Genomic DNA, 20262 nt, shown 5'->3' on the forward strand with positions numbered 1-20262 from the left:
TGATTATTTTTTTACCTAGAGCCTGGTATGATAAACACCTTTTATTATGTTTAATTTATACAATTCAATTTAAAAATAATAAAACAATTCCAGTCAACTAAACTTAAGTCATATTAAGATAGGATCACAGATTATACCTCCATCAGATCAGGAATATTCAACTATTGCTTAATATACTTTATTTAATTGCTTTTGTTATTATATTATTTCTGTGCCCCCATGAAACACACCAGCCCCACGCTTGACCTTCTGGTAAATTTCGTGTAGAACCTCTTGCCATTTGTCTAACAGCGGAAAGGGGCCATAAAACCCCTTTCTTCTGATGTTTAACTTTTCTTTTCTTTTTTTTTCAAACTGAAAAATCTTTTATCCTTTTTAACTTTTTATTGCACTTTTCATAGTTGTATCGGAATCTTTGTGTCGTGCAATGCATGCAGGTGATCCAGTGCAGTGAACAGATTTTTTTGGTGGATTTATTCTCCTCTATGCGCGTGTTTACCTGAGAGGCGCATCTGTCCTTCCTCCTACTGCTGACGTCGCAGCAGGCAGAGGTTTGTCCGCACAGACTTAGACCAGACTGCTGAATATATATGTAAGGAGGAGGAGGAGCTGTCAAAGAAATTGGGGCTTTCTCAGAAAAGGGAAACTTTTCCCTCTAACCGAGCCGGGAATTCGTTTAATTTAAAGTGTTTTTATTTCTTTCTCCGGTCGGATTATCGCGTTGTGTTGGCATGGAATGACGCTGCGCTCTCCAAACACGATGGCAGCGCGTTTTCTGACATGGATCACCCTCACCTCTCTGCTCTGTCTGGGCGTTCTGGCGGAAAAGAAAGGTAAGGAAAATAAGTTACAACAGGCAAAACGCCATCGGTGCTTTCGCTTTCCCAATCTAACATTTTCCTAAATGGGAGAGAAAAGGAGCAGTAGTTTGGTGACGGAGCAGCGCAGAAACTTGATCCTCTCTGGGAGGAAAGTTTCTCACAGTCCCACTGTTCACTGCGCTCTGCTTAAAGCCTTAGAAAAGACTGGAATGAACCTGAGGCTTAAGTGAAAGTACAATACTGAGATGAGAACAGCTGAGGTTGTGATTAATTGGTTAATTGAATAATTAAGGAAATAAACGTATTATGTTTTATAATACTCTGATAATGATGATGGTGATGGGAGAGGATGTTAGTAATGTGGATTTTTTTCCACTCATAACCTCTAGAGAAAAGCTGCGTTTCTAAAAATTTAGTAGCAAAAACAATTAACTTTAGCTTGTCTTTTAGTTTGCAATAGTTTTTCAGTACAAAAACTAACATTTGAAAGTATTTTGTCTAAAACTTGTTCTTCAATGTTGCCTCTTATCATAATGTGTAAATTTAACTGCTTTACTTTGCTTATATATTATGCATTTATATTATCACTATGAGCTATCTTATGTGTTCTCTACAGGAACAAATTATTAGAGTAGAAATTTATCCCAATAAAGAGGCTGTGGTGGAGGCAGTGGCGGTTCTAGACCAAATGTACCAGGGGTCCAGATGGGGGCCAGCGTGTTTTCATGGGGGGACAGAAAAGCATGAAATAAAAAACAGGGCCAGGGATTCAAATATATTAAGATAGCTGCATGAAGTGACATTTCTATTCAATTAGGTTTAATTATAATTCAATTTCTTATTAGGTCAATATACATTCATAATTTAGGAAGTTAACATATTTTTGACATAATTTGAGTGAAAATTACAGTTTTCTATAAAATCTGAATTAGAACTCAAGAAAAACTGATAAATTCAGCTGTAAAAATTTGAGCAATTTGTTTTGAAGAAAACATTTAGCAGAAGAAAACTGGGATCCTATCTCAATACCAGTGAAGCTATCACCTTATTGCTTTTAAATAATTAGAAAAAACAGAATTTATAAAAAAAAAAAAAAATGAAATAGATCCAAAGGACCTTGCAGTGACTATATCTGTTCCAACCCACATCACCATTAGAATATCTTTAATAATTATTTCTTCAGTACAGGGGCCATAACAAGGGCCAGGGCATGATCTACAGGGGCACTGGCCCCTGTTAGCCCCTGTCTAGAACCACCCATGGGTGGAGGTAATAACTCCTTATTTATTAGGCACTATTATACGGTGTTTTGTAAGGGACATAACTATTGGAATTGCCTTGTTTTTCAATATTACAGTTTAGTCATATACATTATAAATAATCTGAAATATCATATTTTTGGTCAGCCTTACCTGTGTTAAACTTTAGAACACTGAAGAGGAAGTAAATAATTAAAGTTAACATTTAGGGAATTGAAGGTGTTTATGTTCTTAGGGGTGAAGAGAAATAATATTGACGGACCCTTTGCTGTTTTTATAAATAACCATTAAGGCTGTTGCGTCAATGTATGCTTCATTTGGAAATGTCTCTCAAACTTTATATTTTAAATCTCTCATCACAAACTCTGTGACGTCCAGGTGACTGTGATGGAGTCAAAAACGACAAAAATAAACTGTTATTTGTAGAAAAGTTTTTATCCTGACAAAGTTCCACCTAATCCCTCCTGTTCTGTTGCTTTTAATTTCTGTGTTTTTTAGGGGCATCTGCTAAAACCATAAAAGCTGCATTAGCAAAACCCTTTTGAAATTGTGAAGCCCAATTTCTGTAATTTTGCCTGCATGTTAAAATGTGTCTTCACTGCTACATAATCCTCATGTATTTAGTTTGTTAATAACCTGGCTTTAGGTTTTTTTGACTGAAGTCTCTGTCCAACACTCCAGTGACAGTGCTTCAGAGGGAGGAGTAAGCCACTCAGTGTCTTGACCTGTTTTAATCTTAACAGTGAGAGGAACACTTTCCGAAAACGGCTGAAATAAATATAATTCTGTGTTACTGGTGAAGATTCTCAGTCATCCAGGTCATAGCCATTCCAAAAAAGTAAAAAAAAAACAATCCACTGGACCTTGTTTCCAAGTCTTGGAAATAAAGTAAAGTGAAGCATTTTTTTTTTTTTTTTTTTTTTTTTTTTTTTTACATTTTTGGAATAATTCTGCGTTTACAAAACATTTTTCTTTGGAGAAAACACACCTTTAGAATAACTGTTAAATATCTATGTTATAAAACTAAAAACATATGAGAACGTTTGCATCTGTTACACACAGTACATGTCATGAAATAATGGATTTTGTTAAACTCCTTGGGGTGGGCAATGCGTCTATGGTCTGTTTTGCAAAAGACAGTAGGCAACCGTTAAGCTCTTAGCAGCTGCTTGGGATGTAAAGAGGTCCTTATGCTAACTGCACTACCTCTATAAAGCATAATACCTCCTGGTCCTAGCTCCTCCCAACCACCGGCACTATTTGGATAGAGCTTATTTAGAGGATTGCTGAAGCATTTCCGCTGTCACTTAAGTGTCCTTACTGTTTAAGGTATTCAGATTTAGCCTGCGTTTGTGCGCGTGCATGTTTTTCATTGAATATACTGCCACTTTGTGGCATGGTGGAGAAATTAACATTGGAGCAAGAGTCATCTGCAATCAGATTAAAACATTGTCACGTAGGGGTGTAAAGCAAAACTAAACAAAACAATCCACATTCGGTTGATCTTTGCACTGGCAGTGACCGGCACATCCTAAACTACTTTCCCACTGAAAACACAGGTTTTTCAAAACCAGGTTTTCAGTAAGTTTTGGCTCCTTTACCATTTCACCAAAAGGCCGAGTCTCACCCCCCCTTCTGGCAAGCTGCATGGCCACTCTCCCCCACCACTCCTTTTAATTGTTTTTAAATGCTTAAATTGCATAGCACCTATCTGTCTGAGCTCCTGTCTATCCATGCCCAGTCCAGAGCACTGGTTGTGGAGTGGTCTGCCCCTCAGCATCTGCTTTGCCCCGACTCATAGCTGTTTTTTTTTTTTGTTTTTTTTTTATGAAACCATTTCTTGTTCAAACGAAAGTTTTTATTGTGCCTTGTTTTTATTGTATTCCTTGCTTTTATATGTTTGCTATATAAATAAAGTTGATCTTGACCACTGCATGTCTGATGACGGCATCACGCTGGGTGAGAATTGATGATGTCGACAGTGCGAAGGAAATCAGGGAAGTGCAATAGCCAGAGCAAAGTTGGTATTCTTTATTATTTTGTTTTGGCTTGTTACACTGGCGCAGTATGTTGACGTCTGTACGTTGCGTTCAATGCTGTCACGTAAATTAACATGTCAACCCAGGTCTGGTGTTCCCATAGCAAGCTGATCAGAGCTGAGGCGATTTTAACGTGGGTCTCTTGCGAGGCGTTTGACCCAGTTAGACACTCGTCAGTGAGCTGTTTTCACTGCCACTGTTGTTCCCGGGTCTAAACAGGTCGCCCAGGCTTAGGATTAGCGTTAGTGGTTAATTACGATTTACTTGCCGACTTGTATGAGTTGTTAAAACAAAACAATAAAACTTTTTCAGCGACGTTTTATGTCTTTGATGGAACTTTAAACTTATTTTGTTTAAAATCTTTTTATAATTTAGATAAATCTAAATGATCAAAATTGATATAGCTGGTAAATTTGCGAAAACTAATTTCCGAATTACTTATTAGATAAAATGTATGCAGGAATTTAAATTTGATTCATTAGGTTTAGTCTAACAGTTTGTCTTATCAGTAGTAGTTTTATTTCTGTTCCCTGGTGGCCCTGAAGTAATTGAACTATTCATGGGCCTCATGAAGCCCAGATGTGAGAGGAGAAAGTGACCAACAGTAACACATTTTACTCCCTAAAGACTTTAATTTCCTGATCTCATGAATCATAAAAGACCAAACACTTATTGCTTCTCTGGTTTGTTCTTCCCCATAAGTAGACGACTTTTAGTGACTGCAGTGAGCATGAGTATCCAATTTTTCCTTTCTGGACTGACCAATTATAACCAATACATTTCGTATGTCTTTATTTATGTGCTTGAGAACCATGTTTTTTTTTTTCTAAATGCTTCTTTTGCCAAAAAGACAGTCCTTAAATACTTGTGGGAAACTGAACATATCAGACAGCTTACATCTCATGAAGCAACACATCTCCTACCGTGAATAAAAGCTTAAGAATGTTATTAAGACCAGATAAGATTAATAATGAGCAGCTGTAATGACAAACATGTTGTTCTATTCGGTTTATTACAGCTTTGGGGCAGGACAGATGTTTCGATGTGGCAGATTGTGTTTTTGACGCAGTGTCCAGCTTGATTTGGACAAGATTTCCACCTCCTCAATGTGGCATGTTGTAAATCTGGATATGGTTAACTAACTGACAACAGAACAAATATTAGTGTATTAAAATGGGAGCAGTTAAAATGTGGCCCAGTGTATTTTTTTGGCTTGGTGCCTTGCAGTAAATTAAATGTTTACTCAATAATTATCATACTTATCCAAATATAAGGACTAAAGGCTAATAGCATTATAGATTATGTTCTATATTTTAGTTGAGCAAAAATAGCTGAAGGCATGGAAGGGATTGATTTGGAGTTTAATTTTAAATCAGAGTTTTATTTTGCAACTTGCATATAGTGAGCTCAAATTTGCTAGCAGCACAGTCCCACATACTTAAACAGAGGCTCTAAAATATCTTAAACAGAAAGGTTCTAAGGCAAAACCCAATCACACACTTCTTTGTAAAGTTAAGTTAGATCCACTTGTGCATAATTGCTAAAAGCTTGTGTGTTTCACAAATGTGCTGTTTCTTTTCATCACATCACATCACAAATAATAGAATAACAGGACATTTTTTTAAACAGCAACAGAGTGGCTGGTGTGACCAGCTATTGTGGCCCTCACTTTGCCATGTATCATCAGTCACAACAAAGCTGTGATCCGACCGATACAGGCAAGAGTAATATAAACCCCCTTTAATCGGCACAACTCAGTGTGTTTTATTTGCTATGTAACATTTAACTGTAAAATGCTTAAGGCATTGTTTTTCATTCAAGAACATTTCAAGAGTTTGAAGCAGAATCCTGGAGGATAAACAACAAGCATCACTGAAGTGTTTGTCAATCCCTCAGAGCAAATTGTCTAGACATTTAATACTCCTCGATTCTTTCTTCAGCATGGGTGGTATTCTCTTTGAGATTATAATGATAGTTTTTGGAAAATAACAATTTATGCAGCTGGCGTAATACTTAGAAACCATCTGAGTTAAAGTGATGAAAGATGATGGCCTGAAATCTGTCAGTTGGTGCTACCTTGAAAAAATCTATATCCTGCTCCTACTTGTCAGTGCGAGTTGCCTACAAGTATTGTAAAAATACAAAGAGTTGGATGAGTAAACTGACCTTTTGGTTAGCTGGATAATGTATAGAATGCCAATGTTTGCACAGGTTTTTTTTCCCCATGGAGCATTTTCCTTTTTTGTCTCGCTACGACCAAAAACACCTAAGTATTTTATTGGATTTTTAAAGAGGCATTAAAGAGATACTGCCATCTGTGGCAAAACACAGAACTGCAGCACTCTTCTGCTTATTCTCGTTGCTCACGCTTGTATTTGACAAGTTTTTTTTTTTTTTTACTTTTTTCACATTAATGTAAAAATTACCATTGGTGTCTGAATTGAGCTGGATACTGGTTGCTATGAATTCATCTTCAATATAACGGTTAGATCGTTTGCTATTGCGGAACCATTTAACATTGTCATGCTTGACTTTACATCCGTCAAACAGTGCGGGAGCTTCTGGCCATAACTACATTCAGGGGAAAATGGCTACAGGCTAATAGCTGAGCTCATCAAATGATGTTTTAACTGTAAAGGGTCAAATGAAAAGGCTATTTTAGATATCTCTTTAAGTTAGGGATAGACATAAAGTAATGTGTATTTGTCAAGGAGAATTGTACCTTGTTTTGGGATTCTTTTACAACCAAAAATAGAAAAGCTTGAGATGTATTTATATTAAACTTTGCTGTGTCAATACTTTTTTTTAAATCAAATTTTACTCCAGTTACTTAGGCTACGTTGTCACTGCAGGCCTTAATGCTCAAATACGATTTTTTAGTGAAATCCATTTTTCTTTGCATTGCCGTTTACTTTTCAAAATATATGCGACTTGTATATGATCTCCTGTGTGATCTGCATTCAAACAACGCAAGTGTCCCGCATGCACAGTAAAGGATGCAATGATGTCACAAGCAAGCATGCTCTGTGTTTATGGAAGTAAACATGGATGGTATTGCTGGAGCACATCTAGTGATCTTTCCAAACCTTAAAAACTCTCCGCATTATCGTCCGCCATGGTTGTTGTTTTTCTTCCCTCTTCTGTGTAGCAAGACTCAGAATATTGACCTTTGTTGGGTATTAATGGTGTTCAGGTCGGATGAATACGACCTGGCCGTTCAGACACAGGTTTGAAAAGATCTGATTCGTATCGGATTCAGGACCACATATCCAAGTAGCTGTATATGAAGAATCCCAGTCATGTGTCTGGAGTTCAGTTTATCTTTTTTTGTTTATGTAAACCCACATGAAGTCTTCAATTTTTGCTCCAGAATAGTAGTTGTTAGGGTTGGGCACCGAGAATCTAAAATTGATTGGAACAAGTTCTGACCTCTCACTTGTAGAATGATTCAAATTTTACATTTTTGATTCCCAGTTTTGAGGCTCAGTCTGCCGTCTGAAAGAAGAAGAAGAAAAAAAAGCCATATAGCCAGCAAAGAGGAAAAAGAGGAATCCACAGTAATGTGAAAAGAAAATATAGCAGCATTATATTAAAGTTAGTTGGTTTGATATTTTATATATACTGTTTAAAAATTATGTGATTATAATAATAGTAATTAGTAATAGTAATAAGTAATAGTTATAGCAATTTTTACACAAAATTAAATGTTTAAGGAATCATATTCATGAAGTCCTGGAATCAGAAGCGGAATCATTCAGATTCAAACAATGCCCAACCCTAGTGTGAGGATTTAATTGCTGTATTTGTGACTATACTTGCTTGATTTCTGCTGTTTTACTCAGTTAAAGGGCTTCTCAAATAGAAAGCTGCCAATGTGGTGATATCTATTATCCTGGGTCAAATAGTTAACCTGTGAAAGATCAGATTAATCACAGAGGCATGTCAAAGATAAACCCATAATCCCCAGTGCATAAGGCATTATTTGGGTAAAGAATAACTATTTTTCTGATAGCGTGCTTGGCCTAAAATAAAGGTATGTTTCAGTTCTTGACACAATACAATTTATATATATTACATAATAATTTTAGCTGTTGTTACTATCTTTAACTAAAATTTGAGCTGATTCATGGCAACATTTTCAGCTTGAAGTTGAGCCCAGCATTCCAGTTAAGTGATTTTCCCTATGTGTTGTGTTGGAATCTTAAAAAAAAAAAAAAAAAAAGGTTTTCTTCATCAGTACATCTGTTTTTCCCAGCTTTCCTATAAAACCATGCATTTTTCCATTCATTAGAGCCAATCTCCTGAGAGTGATAGTGAAGTATAGCCTGTGATTCAGTGTAATCATAGAGTCTGCAGAGGTCCTTCTTCTGCTGCAGAATCGGTTTCCTGTTCTTCTGACTAACAAATCAGACTTGCATCTGCTGCAGCCATTGTTAGGGAAGAAAGCCCTTTTAGATTTAAACTGCTAGAGATGGACTATAATGTCTGTCTGTTTTTACTGGAGCTTGGAAAACCTGTACCAAGTCTGAGTTGTAGTAATTTAAGAAAACCACTGGCAAAGTGAAGGATCTAGGTTTCACCCCCGGACAATAGTGGCTTTGTAGAGATCAGGTTATCTGGCAGCAGTGATAATTTGCAGAGCAGCACAGATCTGAAACATAAGACAGACACACCTGTGAGCAGGTGTGCAAGTAGTAAACAACAGTTTTTATTGTTTCTCCTACTCTTAACTGTTTAGAGATCTCAGAAAACAGTGAATCTGTTGTGTATGAAAGGACGCCACATTCAACATGTTGATTACTGTATGTGTCTGGCTCTACTTCAGTAGTTTATGTACCTCCAGCATGGAATAAGTGAGCGAAGATGTGGTTACTCATTGAAGAGACTTGTTTTCATTGTTTCTTCATGGTAACAAAGTCATCTGCACCATTTATGGCCTTTCCATGATTGTCTAGTTGTGTCAAGTGGAAAGAGACCCGGGCATTTAAGCTGGAAAAAGGCTCTGTTATCTTCTCATCAGCTGCAGTGTTGTGTTTAAAGGTAAAGGAGCCTACATCAAATTAAACTGATAATCCTCCGTGTGGGGGGTTTTATGCTTTTTAGAAGGAAATTGTGACACACCATGTGAAAACTAGGAACATGTTGGAGAAACACAGCAAAAAAAACATGCATATTTCTGAGATCAAGCAGAGATGTCAAGTAACTAACTTTTATTGTGCCTTAGCATTTTTTTAAGTATTTGTCAGGGCTGAAACAATTAATCGGATTCATCAAGATTATCCGGTTATTGAAATAATGGTCAACCAATTTACTAATCAATTAATTGTTAACTGGAGTATAGAGACTGTAAAATGTGCCCTTTGCTGACAGAACAACCCCCTTAGAGCAGTAATTATATAAAAATTTTGAAAAACTATATAAAGATTTTGCATTTAAGATTTTTAAAAAGAGTTTTGTCGTTTTTTGTCGTCTGTCGATATGCTCTATCCAGAACTCCTCAAGTTTAAAAGTTTTAGTTTCACTTGTTTTAATTTCGTATAGAATATTCTGTAAGGAACCTTTGGCTATCCGATTACTAATTGATTAATTGAAGAAAATAAACAACAGATTAATAGAGTTGCAAAATAATCATTAGTTGTAGCCCTGGTATCTGTACTTAGAGAGTGTCCATTTGGAGGCCAGTTTTTCTATAGATAAACATTGATAGCAACATGAATGAACACAGGAGATGGAAGACATTCCCTGTTTATTCCCCCTTTACTGGTTCTGTTTAGGTTGTAATGGTATTTGGAACTTTAATATTGAAAATATCTGAGGCCTAAAAGCTTTCAGCTGCTCCAGTAGCAAGAAGCAAAACAGGAAAAAAAAATTACCGGTAAGTATAATAACTTTTTTCAAGATAAGATTTCTGTTTTTTACTTAAGTACAATGATGAACCTGTACATTTTTTTTTTTTTTTTTTTACTTATGTAAGTTTTACTTTTAGTAAACCTTTTATTTTTTTACACAGGCAGGCAACTGTACTTTCACTGAAGTAAAGAATCAAAGTGCAGCTTATATGTACTAGCTTTCTTTGGCTGTGGGAAGGTTTTGATGATGTTTGTGGGATTTGAAAGTGCCAAATTGCATTCTTCTAACCTTTGGTTTGATATCATATTAAAAGGACCTAAATCTGGAGAAAATTTGTCTTGAAGACCATAACTTTTTAAAGCTTCAGCATATCTGTGTTAAAATCACAGCAGATCTGTTTAGGCAGCAGTACATTTTATACAATGTTCAAAATGTTTTTGAATAAACAGTCATTCCCTAAAGAGAGTGATTTACAAAACTAAGATGATTGTCGTCTTTAATAGAATATGAACCTAACTATTGATCGTTATTCTTCCTTGAAACTTGGAAAGTAACAACATTTAAATTTTGTTGTTCCGGGGTAATTTGTAATCTAGTGTATCTACACAGATTTAATTATCAGTAGTAACTATATGATCTTATTTGGTTTCCATAAATTAGTTTTAATCTTTTCATTTGAACCTAGGCTGTGTGCATGTAAGGGATGTTGTTGAGAGAGACAGGAATTGTGAGCTGATCAAAGTGATTTAAAAAAAATAATGTTGGGGAAGACACAAACATAACATCAAATGGATGATTTTAGCTTTGCCATATTTGTAGATCTGCTTTGTTTAAATGTTGATCCAAGTGGCCCTATCCTGCTGTCATTAACTACCACTGCTTCAAACTGCAGGTGAGCGCTTCCCCATTGTCCCAGTGTTATTCTGCCATCTGCTCTCTTGACCTACAGGTTGCTTTGAGGAGCAGAGCTACAATATGTGCTGACCCAGTAAAGAAATCCCCTACAGGGAGGAGGACAATTGCTTCACAAACAAACATCCATCCCAGCGTATTTTAGAAGAAAGCATTGTCTAAAAAGTGTGGCTGATCCCTCAAACGTGCTTTTCTAATATGCATTTTCATTTACTTTTTAAAAAAAAAATTTATGATTACTTCTTATTAATAGTTTGATTTTGTCCATTTATACTTTAAGCATTTTTCATTTCATTCCAAAAGAAAATTAAAAACAATCCACTGGACTGACTATGACCTGGATGATTGAGAACATTCACCAGCACATTTTCCATTTCATGTATTTGGGTCACTCGTCTGTGCTCTTCTCTTTTTTTTTTGTTGGAGGACCATCCTGTTTAAGATAATAAAGGCCTCTTCAATAGTTATTTGAAAAGTTCTCTTATGGGGATGTCCCCATTACATTCTGTTGTAAAGGTTAAAGGAATAGTACACCCAAAACATGATTAGCCTTCATTTTCTACTCACCCCCATGCTGAACAACACTCTGGAGTACTTTTTTGATATCTCAAATGCATCTGGAGATCTGGGAGGCTTCTTGCTGTCTGCTGACATTCAAATAATGGAGGTCTATGGCGCCCGAGACAGAAAGGTCCATAAAAGTCCACAAAAAACGTGTCAATATTCCTCCATACTGCTCGTCCAATGTATTCCAAGTGTCCTGAGTGGGTAGCGTCCATAATTTACTCGAAACAAAGTCATTTAGAATGTTTTTAGAGCATAAACAGTAGTGTATAGGATTTCCTAAAAGCGCGTTCACAAGCCTACGGAAACCGCGGCAGACCAAACCAGACGAAAGTGCGCATTCAGCGTCTGCTCTGCCGATGATGCAAGCGTAGAAGAAGAAATGTGCTGTTTACCTGTGCAAAGAAAGAAACAACGAAAGAAAAATGTCTGAGGACTTCAGTGTTGAGGAAGAGCATGAGTTCTTTGCCGAGCTGAATGCGCACTTTCGTCTGGTTTGGTCTGCCGCGGTTTCCGTAGACTTGTGAACGCGCTTTTAGGAAATCCTATACACTATTGTTTATGCTCTAAAAACATTCTAAATGACTTAGTTTCGAGTAAATTATGGACGCTACCCACTCAGGACACTTGGAATACATTGGACGAGCAGTATGGAGGAATATTGACACGTTTTTTGTGGACTTTTATGGACCTTTCTGCCTCGGGCGCTGGGCACCTCCATTATTTGAATGTCAGCAGACAGCAAGAAGCCTCCCAGATCTCCAGATGCATTTGAGATATCAAAAAAGTACTCCAGAGTGTTGTTCAGCATGGGGGTGAGTAGAAAATGAAGGCTAATCATGTTTTGGGTGTACTATTCCTTTAAATACTACTGCTCCTAGTCCATAGATGATAGACAGAGATGTCTGTCTATCATCTATTTTTCAGACTGAGTCAGACAGAGTCTGTGAAATGAAAAATAAATAAATGATGCTTTTAAGCTTGTTTCCAGATCCTATCATAACACGTTTGCAATACTGAGAACATTTTTCAAAAGAAAGAAAAGTGCAATAAAAAATGTTTTCATACATGAAAACCAAAACACCTACACAAAAGGCTCTTTATTCAGGTCTTTGGTGTCTAGTTTTACATGGCCTTATCTGTCTGCCTTGACCTCAACTTGCCTTGTAGACACAACTTTTCAGTCTTGTGTAGGGGAGAGAGTGGAAAGAAGTCTCTATTGTCTAAGGATTTCAATGGCTTGAAGGCGAAAAGACATTCAAATAAAAAATCAATCAGCAAAAAAAGTTGTTTAAACAAATAAATGACACTGAAAAAGTTAGTGTTAAGTTCTTGTTTTGATTGGCACAAAATTATCACTCTAACAAGTAATGCTTGTTTTTTCCCCTGTTGGATCCAAGCAATTGATTTAGTTTTCAGCTATGTGGCATTTTCCTTGGACAATATGTTTAAAATCACTCAACTTTTATAGAAATTTTGAGATATTGAGGTCAGAATCATCAATTTTGTTAAAGGATGATTTTTTTTTTTACAAATCAAAAAGATTAGTAACCATCGCTTTCATTCTTTATATATGAGACAGTTTCTTCATTTTGAAAATTGAAGTGTAAATATTTTTTAGGCTAATAGCCATATTGGTTTGGTCATTAGGCTTCACTTCACATTAGGCTACACAAGTACTCATGGAAAACCTTTATTTCAGTCTGAATAGTAAATCTCAATGTCTTGACTATGATTGCAAAGATGGAAGTGTTGTTGCCAATTTCTAATTCCTGACTATACCTATACCTAACAAAACTTTTACCTGCAAAACCAATTTTAACCAGTTCTGATTTTCTTTAAAAGCTATAATTTAACAGCCACATTCACATTCTGTTTTCAGTTGTCCCGATTTACACCTCGAAGAAAATTATTACTTGACAAAGACAAAGGGCCGGATCTATCAAAGGTTTGCATGTATAAAAACGTGAGCTATTTCACTGCGCATGCTAAAAAATGTACAAACTGATCTATCAACAGCGTGCTAAAAGGATTTGGTCTTTAAAACGTGCTAAATAGCGCCTCTTATCCATTTAGTACTTTTTCTGCAATGAATATGCAATATGGGGCGTTTACACGCAAAAGTGCGTCTTGTGGGAGGAGAACATGTAAATATATTCATTTAGCACTTGCAAAGTGATTTATCAAACGTGACAGCAATTTTGCTAACGGTATCCGACTCTATATTTAACGTGTTTCAAAAGAAGGTGCAAATGGTCTGTATGCGTAATTGCGCACACATGGCAGCGGTTATTGTCGCAAGAAGGAGACATCGAAATGAAGCAAGGAGACGCAGAGATCGCATTTTTTCACTCCGTGTGAATATTTTTGGAATAAACAAGGAAACGATCATCAAAACATATCGTTTATCCAGCATTGCCATTTTGGAGCTGTTGGGGGAACTCCGAATGGATTTGGAGCCAGCCACAAGGAGGACCCACGCAATACCAGATATCACAAAACTCCTTGCAACATTGCACTTTTTTGTATCTGGCTCATTCCAGCGTACGGTTGCAGCGAGAGCTGGGATCTCCCAATCTCGTTTTTCAGAAGTGCTGTCCGACGTTCTAAATGCCATGTCGCCCTGACGCCCTACCGGAGAACGCCGACCTCCCCCCTGCGCCTGTGGAGCAACATGCCAATGCTGCGGGGATGCGTACGCGCAGTAATCTCATCCACAGTCACTTCTTGTGAGCCATTTGGTATGTGCATTTTTCTACAGGCCAATACAAAACACCTGTTTTTTTTTTGTTTTTTTTTACTGCAGTGAAGTAGAAATTCAGCCACATACCACCTTAGGGAATAAAGGTTGCACAAGTTTTATATATATATATGTATATATATATATATATATTTTTTTTTTTTGGAGGGGGTGGGGGGGGTCACTGTAAGATTAAAATTTCTTAATGCACTAGTTTGTACAAACTACAAACTACTTTGCCGCAAACCACAAAACGCACAAAACCATCATTTAAATAGGGCGTCTCCAACAGTTTTGCACCTGCCACCAGTTACGCAATTGCTGTTGTTAAATCACCCGCAAACCATGGTTCAGCCCCTCGCGCAAAATTCCAGTTTGCGAGCGCAAATTACTGCACGCAAAATTGGATCTTGATAAATCCGGCCCAAAATGAAGATAGTGGGGCTCACTAAACTGTATGGCTTAAGGATTTTGCCAATAATGAAAATAGATTTTTTTTTTTCCCCCATTAATATTGTAATTTCAATTTTATTTTTAATTTGCCTCTGTGCTAACTGCAAACATGTAGATGTTTCGCTCCAGCTTTTCACTGTATTTTAGACCTTGAAAGCATGTATAACCATATGGAGCTGACCTCTCGTGAGTTCAGTTATTAGTAAATATCAAACTATTTTCTATTTACATTGTGATACTTTTCTTTTCACCTGACAGTTTTGTGAAGGTAGTAAAACTCAAAGACTTTGTATCTGTTTTTAGTTAAACTCCAGTATTTCTAAAGCGTACCAAGCTCAGACCTCTGTGCCTTTTGTAATTGCTCATCAAGTTTAAACAACTCCACTGAGTTTTGAATTAATTTCCATGTGGCACTTTGAGCAGAACCTTTTTATTGTGCAGTCTTTTTTTATAATTTAAGCTAGAGGCATATAAAATAAACAAACAAAACTTCAACGATAATGAAAATCACAACAGTAAGGAAGAAGGTATACTCAGTTTCTAATTTGCAGGCTCATAACCAATAAAACCTGTGCACCTGTGTACTCAATTATAAGTCAAGGCCACACATTTTCAGTGTGTAATCAAACACTTCATCAATATACTGCTCTGTGCCACTTAAAGCATCCTTAGGTGGTCATTGTCTGCTACTGTACTTTAATTTCAAAACAAATCACTCCAAGTTTAATGGGTGTGTGGCTGGTGGGAAACTGGAAGGGTTGAAATACTCTGGAGTGCATAGCTGGAGCTTTGCCAGGAAGTAGGGATTAGCCCTTTGGACTCGCAATATATCCTCTACACCAACAGCCTCCACCTGAACTGATTAACTGGCAAGCCAAGGTTTTATTGTTTTTAATATGCATCCACTGGATTTGGTTTGAGCTCTGCATTATTGCAATAATCAGGAACCAAGAAGATTTACAAAAGATTAAACATGACAATATTGGATTTTCAGGTCAGTGGAGATGATAAAAGCTAGGGTGTTGGATTTATTTATGTGCTGAAGCTCAACATTTTGATTTCCAGAGAGTAATTTAGTCTGCTGCAAAGGCCTGAGGTCCTCTCAACGATCACTCTACTGCTCTGATTAAAAAGGAAACACTTTTAGAAGGATAAAAATGGCTTCCTTTGGGATGATAAGAATTCAAGAAGTTTATCTGAGATATGTGGATGACTGTCTCCACATCCTCACTGACACTCATTCGCACAATCATCAGAGATGCAGTTTTCACTCTTGTCTCATAGATGGAAAGCCTGTTTTGTGTGCTGGTCAATAGTTTACTCATACCAACATATAAATGCAGTTTTAGTCTCCATGTTGTACCACAAAAGGCTGATTATTAGAGAAACCACAGATCTTCTCACAGGTAGTTTTATGGGCATTGTTACACCTCAGGAGAGTTTTGAGCCTGCTTTGACTTTCAATTAGTTCAATTAATTTTCTATCATCTGCTCAAACACAAATAAAGCAGGTTCTATAGCTGGGATAAAGTAGGGGGTGACTTATTGCTCTTTTGGTTGTACCAGTCACTATTAATTTTGTAAAAAAAAAAAACTTTAAAAGCATTACCATATTACTAAGGTGGTTGCGGTACCTGTTGAGGGATCTTGGGATCTCTTCCCAGTTTATCATGTGCTAAAAACCTCCTCCTCCCCAGAAGGTCTCATTATCAGATGCCTCACCAAAATTAGAGAATTGTTGAACTCCCCTTGGATCACTGAGCTCCTTTCTGTGTCCATAAGGTGATTAATTTCAGCTGTTTGTATCAAACATCTCTTTCACTCGTAATACATATCTCCTGGAGATAAGTTAGAGATGAAACATACAAAGGCCTTTTAAATCAAGAGCTTTGTCTTAGATCCAAACAACCAACTAAAGAAGCAGTGACTTTACAGCAGTCAAAGCCTCGATCAGTCAGGTTGAAGGTTCAAATCCAGCTTTATCCTCCATATTACAACGTGCCATTTGGTTAGGCACTTGATCTCAAGTAGTTTACTGACATTGTTTGAGTATTGTCAGAGTAAGACGAAAGAGACCCTCTAGAGAAGTGCCACAGTTGGTTCAGGGACCTATCACACGAAGAGAGTGGGTTACCTTTTTCTCTAATTATATAATACACTGTTGGGTTTATCGCACCAATATACTTTATAGATGGAGATTATACAAAAATGTTTGATAGGTGAAATCCCCTTCGCATCTCCTTCCTGTTTGTGTTTTTAATGCAGTCTCATCTAAAGCCTTCAGTTGTATCAAAATTTTTTTCGTTTTCCTTTCAGAAACAGCTTTGGCATTTTAGTCAATTTCTCTGCCTGTGTGCCCTGCCTGACGAAGTGAACATTTGATTATGTTCTTACTACAAAATAGCATTTTATGAACCTGTCCAACTTAGCGGATTAGACATTCAATGTGTAAATATTTTTGATGGAAATAAGAGCTAAAAGGTTTTCCTAAAAAACAATAGAAAAAGCTTGGTGCCTTCTGACTGATGACTTGGTTTGTGATTCAGGTAAACCTTTTCTGGGGGTGGCGGCCCAGTGGTTAGTGCATTTTTCTTGGGTTCCATAGGTTCTGAGTTCAAGCCCCTCTCCCACAGACTGCCAACCTGAGCAAAGACCCTTAACCCCGCATTGCTCCCCGGGCGCCCACTGTTCTCCAAGGGGATGGGTTAAATTTAAAGGTGAATTTCTCCAGTGTGAGATCAATAAAGTAAAATTATTATTGATTATTATGACTAGCATTACAGCATTACATCTTTGCTTGTTTTCTACTTTTATGGAGGATTTACTTCCCAGCCAGGGTCCTTATGTTCAGCAGTGTAGCTGATAGTGATAAAAAGGCTTTTGTCTGCTAGGTCTGTTGGCTTTGATGACTGACAGAAGGCAGTCCAGCCTCCACTGGAGCTAAATGTCTCTCTGAGATTGTATTTAAAGGGGGTGGCCTTGAAACAACAACCCTCCTCAGTCATAATTATCTTAAACAAGCTTCAGATATCTTTGTGGTGATGTGCTAACCATGTGCAATCTGTGCTTTTGTCTTCTCTTTTGGGTTATGAGCAGTTTATCAGCTCAGGTTAATAATGCAGGCAACCTGAGATGCTGGCTTTGGGGTGAGGTGTTAGCTGCAAAACCAGTACAACAATGTGTCAATCTGTGTTTCCCACTGCAGCCAAATAGTGACTTTTGAACATTTTAACAGAGCTCCCTAAGGGCAAACATGTTTGGCAGGACCCTGTAGTATTTCAGGCATTCCAGTTATATGCGTCATCATTCTGTGTCTTCAAGCTTTTCCATTTTATATTAAATCAGTTATGCTTTCAGCAAGAACAATGGCCATATATCAAAAAAAACATTCGAATGCATTAGAAATTATGTAATATTCCTCTCTAATCTTATCCTCGAATCCCTATCGGTTCCTAACGTTTGGCCTCCGGCTGAATCGAAGAGGAAGAGTTTACTCATCGGTAGATTTAACGGCTGGCTGACGTGCAAATCTTTTGCTTTGGATAGTGAGTAACGTCTGACCGACAGAGCAAGGCTTAATAACTCAAACCCTGGGGCCTTTGTGGAATATTCCTTTTATAGGGTCACTCTTAGGTGTTTGTGACATGACTAAGGCATTAACTAACAGGTCTGTTGGCAGGCAACGCTGCTAAACATTGGTTAGATCTACACAGAAGGGGACTCGTCAGTTATCAGGCTAAAAATAAGAAGCTCTTGAGGAGAAAGACGGTCTCAAAGAGTGTCTATCTCATTTGTTTAGTTGAAATCAGAGTTATCTGTCCGCCATGTCTGGGTTCTCCAACTTCACCCTGTCATTCCATGCTGGAAATGCTTAAGCCAGCAGGGATTCACAATTACAGATGCATTCTCCTGCAATAATAATGTGTGAAATGTGTGGGTCTAGGCACATGTGTGGTGTGCATTTTTTTATTTTCTTTTTCCTGCCTTTTTCCCTCTGCTCTTCTCTTCAGGCATGCCTCATGCTTGAAGCAGAGCTTAGGGTTGGGTGGGTGTGGGGGGTAGTCTTAGTTTTTTGGTTAGTAGCAGAATGCTCGTCGCCCACTCCCTTTTCAGCCTTCCTCTCATGCCTTCTGTGGGAGTGAAGATGAGCATAGCTTTAACAGGGGAAGGAGTTAAAGGAAGAAAAAAAAAGACTGTTTGTAAAAGGGGGAGCGGGGGTAGGGGGTAGGGGTGTCTACATTGGATGGACTTCAATTGGGAGAATGTCTGCATGTTAGAGGAAGTGGTTGAATGTTGGAACATGGAGGAATGGTGGTGTTTTTTTTTCAACTTTCAATGTGGCTTGAGTTGTGATTTCAGAGAACAGTTTTAAAAGATTGATTGGTGGTTTTAACAGAACAATGATAGAATTCCCAGCAGAGATTTGCGGAGAATAGTTTGATTAAAACTTGATTACTTTGGCTAGGGGTGTCCAACGTGAGACACGGGGACTGTTGACATCTGTCTGAAGGATTTTGTGTCTCTGCCAGCAAAAAAAGTTTTTTTTTTTTTTTTTTTAAGCCTTTCAGAGCAAGAATTTATGAGGAACTTCAATTCTTCATACAATATAAAATGTTTTAAGCACAATGCCAAGTGTGCTTCCTTTATTGACAAGGGTTTTGCTATCATGTTATTTCGATTAAAAAACTGGACTATGTCCAGCAAAATGTTGTCTAAAAGTAAGACTTGGATGTCCCAAATTGACAAAGTGATATTTGAAACCAGTTTTTTTTTTTTTTTTTTTATGTTTGCTCGTTTTTGAAAAAAGGTGACCCACATCCTGTTCTTTTAAAGAGAAACCTTTTTTAAACCAAGTACGAAGAAAAAAGTTAAGACATTTTTAAATCGTTTATTTGTTTCAAATATACATTGATCTACAGATGTTCAAGTAATGACTTTTTTGCAGTTGTAGTTCTGTTCTTTTTTTAAGTATGCAGATTTAGTTTACCTTTAGGTTAAAAAAAAATACACACTAGACACAAGAACATTAACTTACTTTTTCTTTTTTAGTAAAGCTTAAGTTTTCAGAGTAAAATTTGCCAAACTATGACTTGCAGCTAGTGAGGACCGTACAGTGGACAGATTACCGACCCAGTATTGACCCAGAATGAAGCTTTGGGGCTTATTCAGATGATGTATTAGATTTGACCCATCCCTACTTCTGAAAACTTGAACATTATCAAGCTAAATTCTAATAACACTGTTTAAAATACAATTTTCAGAGAAAGCTGCAGGTTTTAATTACCAACATTTTTTTCTTATTGTCTTAAAAGTCAAATAGAAAGGAGTGCGTCTAGAGCAATTTTAGCGTGTGTGATGGTAGATTATGCTTTCTTTTCCCTATGTGGCAGGTCTAAATGTGCTAAAAATGCTCCAAGTAATAGAAATCGAGAGAATTTTACAGTATGCTGGGAGACTCTCGCGATCCCCAGCTGTGACGTCAGTGTAGTCAAATGTTCTGTCGCAGCATCAGTTGGATTCAAAGTTGCAACGGCTTGTTTTCTCCAATAATAAAGTGCCTGATGCTAATAAAGCTGATTCAAAGCATTGTTTATTTTTTTATGAAATAGTTAAATTTCATAAAA

General features: G+C 37.2%; 1 protein-coding gene across 2 annotated transcripts in view; it reads left to right on the forward strand.

Annotated features, from left to right (window-relative positions):
* The first annotated feature begins 534 nt into the window (after positions 1-534).
* egfra (epidermal growth factor receptor a (erythroblastic leukemia viral (v-erb-b) oncogene homolog, avian)) overlaps positions 535-20262 on the forward strand; it is a 61529-nt gene continuing 41801 nt past the window's right edge. The window contains exon 1 of one of the 2 annotated variants that reach the window (XM_038301596.1): positions 535-833. In XM_038301596.1, the coding sequence (XP_038157524.1) occupies positions 737-833 (97 nt within the window). In that variant the 5' untranslated portion in view covers positions 535-736. The remainder of the gene's footprint in view (positions 834-20262) is intronic. The other variant, XM_038301595.1, reaches the window with a different exon arrangement.

Source organism: Cyprinodon tularosa, unplaced genomic scaffold (genome assembly GCF_016077235.1).
Source record: "Cyprinodon tularosa strain WSP-4 unplaced genomic scaffold, ASM1607723v1 ctg47, whole genome shotgun sequence".
Taxonomy (NCBI): Eukaryota; Metazoa; Chordata; class Actinopteri; order Cyprinodontiformes; family Cyprinodontidae; genus Cyprinodon; species Cyprinodon tularosa.